The sequence below is a fragment of the Pongo pygmaeus genome, chromosome 14 (assembly GCF_028885625.2).
Source record: "Pongo pygmaeus isolate AG05252 chromosome 14, NHGRI_mPonPyg2-v2.0_pri, whole genome shotgun sequence".
NCBI classification, from domain to species: Eukaryota; Metazoa; Chordata; class Mammalia; order Primates; family Hominidae; genus Pongo; species Pongo pygmaeus.
In genome coordinates, this window is record NC_072387.2 from 106,884,123 (window position 1) to 106,894,891 (window position 10,769).

Here is a 10,769-nt window from a genome sequence, read left to right on the forward strand (position 1 = left end):
CATAAAAGAACAAGGAGTCTAAAGAGAATTAGTGTTTCCTGGAATATTTTCCCACAAAAATCAAAACAGTGTTAGATATGATTGAGCACCCAATACATACATGATATCTGAAAGTGACTTCTGTCCTAGAAAGTTTCCCTTCCTGCCCCAGGACATGTTAATAATGATGAATAAGATTTGATAATTTTCATAAATTCAATAAAAACTTTTTAACAACAATAAAGACATAATACTCCAAATATATTGCAGGTACTAATTTCAGCTATTTGCATGGACGTCCTTGAATTATTTCAAGGGTATCTTACCAGCTTGAAGTAATTTACAGAACTGGCTAAACCCAGTTTTATAATCTCAAAGTTAAGCTTGAAGAAAACAAATTGCAGAGCTCTGAGATGTAAAAAATAAATATTAAGAAAGATACAGGTAGTGGTTTGAATTGTCTAATCGTTCAATACAAATAGGTCCAGAGTGCAGAGAAGCATGAAATAATGAGTGAAAAGATTGGTTTTCTCCTATCTTGGCATGAATTTACTGAGAAATCTAGGGCAAGGGTAAGAAATTGGTTTCCATGTATATATAATAAGTTGGTGGGAACAGATGTTCTCTAAGATGCCTCTGAGTTCCAATAGCTTGTAATACTATGTCTGAATACTTTGCTGATATGCATGCATCCCATTCTTATATCTCCCCAATGGAGGAGCTCAATAAAGGGATTGCAAAGAACTAGAAGCTCTGCCCTGGCTTTGGCACATGATTACTTGAATACACAGTATTTACCAAGAGTTCCATTGAGGGAGACATCCTGAATGTCTTAGGAGTGCTAGGTAAAGTATCAGCAAGTATTTGTTTTTGGTTAAGTAAATGAAGTATTTCAAGGGTTGTTTGAGTAACTTATTTTCTTTGCTTGCTCAAGGTTCCCACTTACTTTGCATCTCACTGTTGAGCAGACAGCCTGCTGAAAGTTGTCGCTGACCACCACATATAGTAACAGGTTACCAAAGGTGTTCAGAGCAGCTAATGGTCTAGAAACGATGTAAGCTTCGTGGATCTGATTCTCAATGGAACAACTGATCGAAAGCAGGCGAGATTCGATCCGAATGACCCTCAAGATATGGAAGGGCAAAAAACATACGTAAAATGCAAGGAGTAGCAGAATGGTTAGCCTTCGCGCTTTCTGCTTAAGGCAGCTGTCAGTTTGCAGTCCATGGGTCAGAGTGTGGATAATCGTGGTATAGCAAAGTGTCACTATCACCAAGGGGAGGCAGAAAGTGGTTGCAGTCAAAATTAGGTTGTACCACTTAATAGTAGTGAGTTCATCCGAACTGGTGAGGTCGAGACAGGCTGATCTGTTGGTCCTGTTGGTTGATGTGATCAAGAAGGTCATCGGAATGACAGCTACCAGTGAAATGATCCACACCACAGCACAGGCTACAACTGCACATCGAGTTTTGTGAATGGAAAAGCTGCTCATTGGGTGAATGATCACACAGTAGCGGAAGATGCTGAAACAGGTGAGGAAGAGGATGCTGCTATACAGGTGGAAATGGAAGCTGAAGCGGATAAACTTACACATGAAATCTCCAAAGATCCAGTTTTCGCCACTGGCATAGTAGTGAATCAGGAAGGGTAGGCTGGTCAGATACAGCAGATCTGTGCAGGCCAGGTTCAGCATAATGATGGTGCTGCTCTTCCAAGGTCGCATTTTGAAAATGTAAGTGGATATCGCTACTACATTCCCTGGAAATCCCACGAGGAAGATAATGCCATAAATAACAGGGAGGTAGTGCATCTTGAGTGGGATGTTTTCGTCAGTGCAATTTCCAAAAGCAGCTGCATAATCGGGGAAATCAGAAGCATTTGCTAAATAGTCTAGTGGCTCATTCATGTTTGTCTCCTTTCATCTTGCAAGAAAACAAGAGAGTTCAGTTTGGCAATAGGAATCAAATGAGCAGTAACTCGCTGATAAAGGAAAACAGAAAACATTAATGGTAGGGTAATAAAAACAAGGATCTACTTTTAAATGAAAATTGTTCTAATGTCCTGAATTTGCCACTTCTCTCTCTTTAATCTCAAAAGAGACCCAGTGGAGAAGAAATTGAATTTCCAAGAAAATGACTATGAGGCAAGTTACTAAATGCATCTAATAAAAATATAAAAGTTAAATTATCATGAGAGTTAAAATGAGGGATTTGGAGAAAAAAGCCACATGTCGCTTTGGAAAACAATTTGGCAAGGTCACCATTTGGAGAAGCCATAGGGTATCGCCATTAGAGACTTAACAACAGGACCTACTATTAACCAAGTGTGATGCATGCCACCATCACTTACTTCTACATCTCACAAAATACTGGAAAGTGTTTCTCATTACCTCTATTTTACAAGAGACTAAGACAGAGAAATGTTTTGCGGCTCGTCTTTGGTAACACATCTAGGGTCTTAGCTGGGATCCACACTCGTGTTTGACTCAAAAGCCATTCCCTTTCTACATTACCTCTCAGTGCTGCTTCTCAATCTGTAGTTTGTTGATTTTCATCATGATTGCTGTAAATAATGGAGGGAACACGTGTGAAGACAGGAAAACGCGGAATACTGTAAATTTTGAAAATATAGATTGCATGCATTGCAACATTGTATTTGTGGTAGATTTAATTGCACATTTCCACTCTTCCAATTCATTTTAATAGCTAACATTATTTGTTTGTGCAGGGGAGTGTATGTGTTGGGGTGGATGGGGCGGGATCAGTGGTATAATGCAACCATTAGGAGCCCTGAAGACACATGGCCAGATTTTGATGCTCAGATTAGCCATTTAGTAGCATGTTCCTAAGCAAGTTGATTAAGCTCTCTAGGGCTGGAAGGAGTGCAATTTGAACTTCCTTCTTCTTGCTTATTAGTGTTTTTAAAAATTTTGACGGTGAATTTTTGCAATGAGAAAAGTACATCTAGAAGAAGAGTTATAATTAGCTTATTATTTGGATGTAAATAGCTGTTGGTGAAATGCATCCAAGTCCACATTTCTGGAGCACCCACTCTGTATTGGGTCCTCTGTCAAGTCCTAGAGATACAAACTGAATACACACACAGATGTATGTGTGTAACACACTGTCACAGTCTACTGGGGAAGTGGACATGGCAAATTATTTTAACAAAATATAAACCCACCTCATGGAGCTATCAATAGTATGTTAAAAATAGGAAGAAAAACTCTTGGCACACTACTGGGCACATAAGAAAAGCTTAAAAAATATTAGGTGATTTTTAGTTGCTAAGTCATTTGATGTATGAATGGTACAAGACTACTGAGATCACAAGGGAAGGAGGAAACATCAGTCTGCCACCATTATTACTATTATCTGATACTAAATCTACACTATCCAGCATTTCCTGAGAGGAGTACAGAGGTATATTTCAAACTAACCCAACTTGACAAGTCCTAAATTAGCAGAATCAGTCCTTCTTGACTGCCCTGAGTATACTCTTCCAAATCTCACTTAGTCCAGGAGGTCTGAGGGAGTTGTAAGGAACTCAGCATGGTTATGGGATATTGGGAGATGAAGTTGGGAAGGAAAAATAGGGATTAATAAAAAATAATAGTGCCTTCTGTGTACAAAGCACTACTGTAAGTGTCTTACATATTTGAATCTATTTAATCCTCACAACAAATGGTGAGGTAGTGCTGTGATCATCCCCATTCAACAGAAGAGGAAACTGAGGCACAGAGGAGGCAGTGCTGTGCTCAAGGTCAAACCGCTAGTTAGGGGTGAGCCAGGATACGACTGTGGCAGTCTTGTTGCAGGGCTGGGCTGCATCTCACAATGAGTAGGCAAGATGGAAATCTGAAGTGCCTGTAATCACAAAGACCGGTTAGCACATTACCTCTCAGTGCTGCCTCTTCATTTGTATTTTGTTGATTTTCATCAGGATTACCCTAAATAATAGAGGGAACAACAAGTGTGAAGACAGGAAAAGACTGAATATCTCAGAAAACTCAATAAATCAAACACTGTAGAGTTGTCCCTTGGTATCTGCAGTGCATTGGTTCCCAGACCCCCAAGGATATCAAAATCTGCAGATGCTCACGTCACTGATACAAAAATAAAATGGTATGGTGTTTACACATAACCTATGCCTATCCTCCTGTAAATCATCTCTAGATTACTTATAATACCTAATGCAACACTGATGTTAAAAGGGCTATTCATGGAACTATCATCTACACAGCACTGGAGGTCATAGGAGTCAGGGACTGCTGACCAGTGAGAGTGCTCTGAAGCCAGGCAGCTACAGTGGATGGCTTCTCCCTTGGCAGAACGTCTTAAATGGACTCATGCATAAGGAGCAGGAAGTCACTTAAACTTGAAAGAAAATGGTCACAGCCAAGGAGTCCCAGAAGCAGCACGTCCCAAAGACAGTTCTTAGAGTATGTCAAGAGGCCACTAAATAGCTAATGTTGTTTCTGGAGCAAAGAAGTAAAGATAGTTTTAGTAACGCCCAAAATAATTCTCCAGAGTTGTTTCATTCTAATTGGGATTTGCCTCAACAGAGAAGTGAGAGGAAGAGAAGGGGAGGGAATTCAAGTCCAAGCTGCTTATTTGTCAGCTCCTTGAAAGCAAAACACAAGTCACCTCATACCCCAGGGGCTGGCACATGGAAGGTGTGCAGTAAATATTAATATTTGCTGAATGCATTAAAAAACAACCAGTAACATCAGCAAAACTTATATGGTAATGAAAGGCTACTGAAGTGGCAACTATCATTCTGAAAAAAAAAAAGCTTGGTTCTTAGGTCAGGCACAGTGGCTCAAACCTGTAACCTCAGCACTTTGGGAGGCTGAGGCAGGTGGATCGCCCAAGGTCAGGAGTTGGAGACCTGCCTGGCCAGCATGGTGAAACTCCATCTCTATTAAAAATACAAAAAAAAAGTGTAGCTGTGCGTGGTGGCCTGTGCCTATAGTCCCAGCTATTTGGGAGGCTGAGGCATGAGAATCGCTTGAACCTGGGAGGTGTAGGCTGCAGTAAGCCGAGATTGAGCCACTGTATGACAGCCTGAGTGACACAGCAAGACTCTGTCTCAAAAAAAAAAAAAAAAAAAAAAAAAAAAAGCAAGCTTGGATCTTTCATGATTTTTAAAGTAGGAAGAAAAATTACAATTCCTGTCGTTGCCAAATAAACCCTTAGCCATGTTATGGAGACCATTTCAAACAATAATTCTATGAGGAAAAGATGGGTTATAGGTAGAAACAACTGCCTTATTGTTCTGAAAAATAGTAGTTCAATTTAGATTGAATGAAGACTGACTAGCCAATTGTAAGGGTGGAGGGGTTGACTAGGAAGCTTAATCTCTGTTCCATAAAACCTCATAAAAGTATGAGTTTACAAAATACATGTGATGTTAAGAACAGCACACAAAAAACCAGTCTGGGCTGTGAGCAGGTAGGATGAAGCTGTTTCTTTCCTCCCTAGCCTCAGGGCCCAGTACAATTCACTGCCACAACTCAGAACACCAGATGGTCCACAAACAAATCATTTCAACTCAAAGGACATTAAAGACAAATGTGGCACAACCCTGGGTATATTCCCTTCTCTTTCTACAACAGTAGTTCTCAAACGTGAGGAGGTTACAAATCACTTGAAACCAATGGGTTTTTGCAAGCAAGAAATAATGATGTATTCAGCTTTAACATAACCAAAAATATAAGTGTGAACTAAGCTAGGTTCAGCATGAATAAAAGCCAGCATCAAAGGTTGGAATAAACTTGTGAAGAAAAAGCTTATAATTTTAGTACAACCACTATGGAGAACAGTTTGGAGGTTCCTCAGCAAACTAAAAACTGAGCTACCATATGATCCAGCATTTCCACTGCTGAGTATATACCCAAAAGAAAGGAAATCAGTATATCAAAGAGATATCTGCACTCTCATGTGTGTTGCAGCCCTGTTCACAATAGCCAAGATTTGGAAGCAAACTTAGTGTCCATCCACAGATGAATGGATAAAGAAAATGTGGTACTTATACATGGTGGAGTACTATTCAGCCATAAAAAAGAATGAGATCCCATCATTTGCAACCTCATGGGTAGAACTGGAGGTCATTATGGGAAGTAAAAAAAGCCAGGCATGGAAAGACAAACATTGCATGTTCTCACTCATTCATGGGATCTAAAAATCAAAACAACTGAACTCATGGGCACAGAGAGTAGAAGGATGGTTACCAGAAGCTGGGAAGAGTAGTGGGGCAGTGGAAGGGATGGCTAATGTGTACAAAAAAAAAAAGGTAGAAAGAATGAATAAGACCTACTATTTGATGGCACAATGGGGTGATCATAGTCAATAATAACTTAATTGCACATTTTTAAATAACTTAAAGAGTGTAAGTGGATTGTTTGTATTAATAACACAAAGGATGCATGCTTGAGTGGATGGATACCCCATTCTCTATGATGTGCTTATTTCACATTGCATGCCTGTATCAAAATATCTCATATACCCCATAATTATATATACCTGCTATGTGCCCACAAAAATTAAGAAATAAAAAAATTGTTAAGAAAAAGCTTACAATTTTAGCCTTTTTTTCTCTGAAATTGGAAAGCAGCTGTGATTGTTTGAGGCTAGCTGCAGGATGTCAATGTTTGGGTAACGCACAGTTCGTGGACCGCTGTCCTGATGCCAGCACACCCAGGAACCTCACAGATTGGGATTCCAAGATTCTGTGGGTAAAGAAGGTAGGATCAGAAATGCTATCCAGTTAAGCGGCGGCAGATAATACTTCACCTCCACAGAGTACTCTCGCCCATTTGGTGGGAACAAGGAAAGTGGGATTAATGATGAAATGTGATTTTCCTAAGGTGCCTGTTGGTTTTGCAGATCAGTTTTGTTGGATAAGTTAAGCTCGTTATCCAACAATACCTGTACCTCTCCCAGCTCTCCTCCCTCTCCCCCAGACTCCCTGGGTTTTTCTGGTTCTGCTCCCATGCTGAGGTCACAGTTGGTTTTTTCCTCCTTTTCCCAAGATGCCAATGGATGAGGGAGGTGCACAGTTGGAACACTTCATCTGTTACCTTCCCTCCAGAGTCCTTGGAAGCTCCGAAGCTGGGGTCACTTTGGGTTGTCAAAAAGAAACTTAAGTAGACCTTTCATTCACAAAGACTGACTTCGATTTCCCAGTCTACATATTTGAAAACTAATTGTACTTCATACTGGTGGAAAACAGACCAATTCTTAACACAGGTAAATTTGTGACTGGGTGAGTGCTGTCCTCCCCGGTCCCTGAAGGAATCCTTCTCCCCAACCCTTCTGGGAGCCTCAAGGCTCTTCCCTCAATCCCCACTTTATTGTTTTTTGTTTGTTTGTGTTATTGTTGTTGTTTTGGAGACAAAATTTTGCTCTGTCGCCCAGACTGGAGTGCAGTGGCCATGATCTTGGCTCACTTCAACCTCCGTCTCCTGGGTTCAAGGGATCCTCCTGCCTCAGCCTCGGAGTAGCTGAGATTACAGGCCCGTGCCACCACGTCTGGCTAATTTTTTGTATTTGTATAGAGACAGGGTTTCACCAGCCTGTTGGCCAGGCTGGTCTCGAACTACTGCCTCGGCCTCGCAAAGTGCTGGGATTACAGACGTGAGCCACCACACCCGGCCGATCCCCAATTCGTTAAATAAGAATCTGCAACTCAGTTTCCCTGAAGACTATTAAGAGGTCATGTTAATGCAGCCCGAAGATATGATTTTGCCTATTTAATCTTCGGGAGAAACAAATACAACTTCTGAAAGCTCGCTTCAGAAAAATGCATGCATGGACACGTAAATATTATACATACAAGTTAGAGGTTTAGAGACCATTACAAGCTAGTTCACGAATCCATAGCAACGAAACAAAAAACAAGACAGAGAAGAAAGACATTTCAGGGGAAACATTTTCCTCGCTTGTTGGAGGTGGGGGTGGGGCAGTGTCTTTGGTCGTTTCCGACACCACCCAGTCCACCACGATGCAGCGTGAGCTTTGAGAACATTCAGAGGGGCAGTGATCAATGGGGTGAGGGATTAACTCTGTTTGTCTCCTAAGCACTCTCCCTGCCCACCTCCTAGACCCCTCGCTTGGGTGTGAAAAAAGCATGAGATGAAATCAGCGATCCCTAATTCCCCCAGTTCTCTCCAAGTCAAATGTCTTCTCGCCCTGGGCTTTTTGTTCCCCAAAATGAAACTTCGCCTCCCGCCACAGGATCTGGGGTGCTCCTGCTGCCTCCAAAGAAGAAGGGGGCGCTGCTCCGTCCGACCCCGCCTGCTGCAGGGAAGTGCGGGGGTGCTCTTTCCCCTGCTCCTCGGGCACCTCGCGTCTCCGCTCCCGGGTCAGGGCAGGGTCCCCCATACCCCCTCCCTCCGGCCGGTGGGCCCCGCTCCCCGATCGCACGCGGCTCACCTGGCAGCCCCGGCGAGGCTGACGTGCGCTCCGCGTGCCTGTGCAGCCTCGCTGGTCCCGGACCGCAGACCTGTCCCGGGGAGGCTGCGCACCGCCGCGCCCCGCCCCTCCCACCCCTCCGAGGCCCAGCGAGCAAGTGCGTGTTCCCGGGTCCTCGCCCCGAGCAGCCTGGCCAGCAGCATCCCGCCTCGCCCACTTCCCAGTGGACACAGGGACAGCGGCTTCCACTCCCGGGACCTCTGGACATCCTCCTTCCCGGTTTGGCGGGAAACTGACCAAGGAGAAAGTGTTTGCAGAGGTTCCAAAAAATCAGCCCGGCGGGAGGGTTGTTGCCCCAGGAGGGTTGTGGCCGCCTTGTCTGGGTCCAGAAGTATCACCACTCTCCTACAGCCCAGTGCCTCTTTTTTCCTTTTTCTTTTGAGACGGAGTCTCGCTCTGTCGCCCAGGCGTCCAGTGCCTCTTATTTAGCGTGGGATAGAGGCGACTTACTGAAGCGTTGTCATTTCCCTGTATCCAGTTACAACCCTGCCCTCCAGCGCTTAGCAAGGGGGCTTAAAAATAGTTTCTATCCCTGCGAAGAGCGTTTGTTTGTATCTCCAGATCTAGGGGGTAGGTAGCCTTCTTGCTACAAAGCTTAGGAATCGCCTTTTCTCTTCGCTGATCCTCAGCCACATCGTCCAGTATACTAGGGCCCCCCGAACCGTTGAACTTCAAGATCTCTTCCAGCATCAAAGAGGAGTTCACTGTATTAGCGAATGAGGGTGCTTGGAGAATGCCCCTCTTCGCTCTTCCATGGACGGGCATTGAATGTCTCTTCTGCACTTCCATGTTGATGGGCATCAAACACCATGCATATATAGCCCATCCTCTGGGAATGCCAGCCAGCAGGAGCAAGAATGTTAGGCTAGGTGTCCCACCAGGGCCCAGGTGGAAAGATTCCGCCCTGGCTGATGGTTGGGATAGCCCTAGTTAGGCATTTTTATTATCATGCTTATCATTTTGATTATTTGAGTTCCAGCCTCTCCAGGAAAATATTTTGCATTAGGAGAAAAAATGTTCTCTAATTTTACTATGTTTAATCATTTTTTCATTTCTTCATTTGGAAATATTTGACCCGGTTTTGTTCCCACCTATTCATTCATCAGACATTTGCTGTTTGATTATTCTGTGTCAAGCACTGTGGAGATATTGAGGAATAATACATAATCTTTGCTTCCAGGAGCTGATGTCTTATAGGAAAACAAGAAATAAATTAAAAACATGATTAGGGCTTGCCACTTGTAAATAAGGGGCTGGGAGGGCACTAAACCCAAATGAAGGCTTTCTGAAGTAAAAGACATCCCAGTGTTTTTCCACGGTGAGCAGGATTTCCAGCTAACGAGGAAATGACTTAAAGAGGTTATTTGAAAAGCAAGTACTGGGTCCTAGAACTCTAGACATGGAAGTGACATTTAAAAATATCCAGTCCTGTAAAGTTAAAATTGTGCAGGTGCTATGGAAAAAAAAGTATAATGGTTCCTCTAAAAATTAAAAATAGAATTATGACACAAGCCAGCAATTCTGCTTCTGGGAATATACCCCAAAGAATTGAAAGCTGAGACTCAAACAGATACTTGCACACCCCTGTTCATAGCAGCATTATTCACAATAGCCAAAATGTGGATGCAGCCCAAGTGCCTATCAATGGATGAAGAAAATGTGATATATACATTCCATGGAACATTATTCAGTTTTAAAAATGAAGGAAATTCTGACACATACTGCAACATGGAGGAACCCTGAGGATATTATCCTAAACAAAAGAAGCCAGCCACAAAAGCACAAATACTGTATGATTCTGCTTATATGCGGTGCCTGAGTTGTCAAAGCTATGGAGACAGAAATTGGAATAATGGTTGCCAGGAGTTGTGGGGAGAGGGAATGAGGAGCAATTGTTTAATGAGTATGAAATTCAGTGTCGGGAGATGAAAGAGTTCTGTGGATAGGTGGTGGGGTGGTTGCATGACAATATTGTTGCGCAATAATAATACCACTGAACTACACTTCAGTATGGTTAAGATAGTACATTTAATTTTACGTGTATTTTACTATAATTTTTTAAACTGACGTTTTAAAAAATTCAGTCCTATGTATTCACTTTTCAAAGGAGGACACAGAATTAGAGTGGTCCAAATGCAAGCCCAAGGTCAGAGCCATAGAGGTCTGTGTAAAACCAATGTGCCAAGCCCTCTGTTCTTACTACCACATTCTGTGGGTGGCTAGGTCGCTTGATTGAAACTATTGCTTTCTCAGACAACAATTTACTGTAATCCAATACTCTAAATTGGCTCCATCAACAAGATGATTATTATGAAT

The 10,769-nt window shown here is 42.6% G+C and overlaps 1 protein-coding gene across 2 annotated transcripts; it reads right to left on the reverse strand.

Annotated features, from left to right (window-relative positions):
* Positions 1-393: 393 nt before the first annotated feature.
* On the reverse strand, positions 394-8,485 carry OXGR1 (oxoglutarate receptor 1). 2 transcript variants are annotated; one of them, XM_063650696.1, is made up of 5 exons: positions 8,415-8,485; positions 6,559-6,709; positions 3,877-3,928; positions 2,492-2,541; positions 394-1,959 (listed from the first exon to the last, which is right to left on the reverse strand). In XM_063650696.1, exon 5 carries the CDS (start codon positions 1,883-1,885, stop codon positions 872-874), a length of 1,014 nt encoding a protein of 337 aa, XP_063506766.1. In that variant the 5' UTR covers positions 1,886-1,959; positions 2,492-2,541; positions 3,877-3,928; positions 6,559-6,709; positions 8,415-8,485; the 3' UTR covers positions 394-871. The 2 variants fall into 2 exon arrangements, with proteins under 2 accessions (XP_063506766.1, XP_054302631.1); XM_054446656.1 differs by lacking the exons at positions 3,877-3,928; positions 6,559-6,709; positions 8,415-8,485 and having other exon boundaries at positions 394-1,901; positions 2,492-2,508.
* Between the last annotated feature and the right edge of the window lie 2,284 nt (positions 8,486-10,769).

What these genes read in the sequence shown, in the direction of transcription:
- OXGR1 (XM_063650696.1), bottom strand. Translation starts at nt 1,885, where the DNA reads ATGAATGAGCCACTAGACTATTTAGCAAATGCTTCTGATTTCCCCGAT.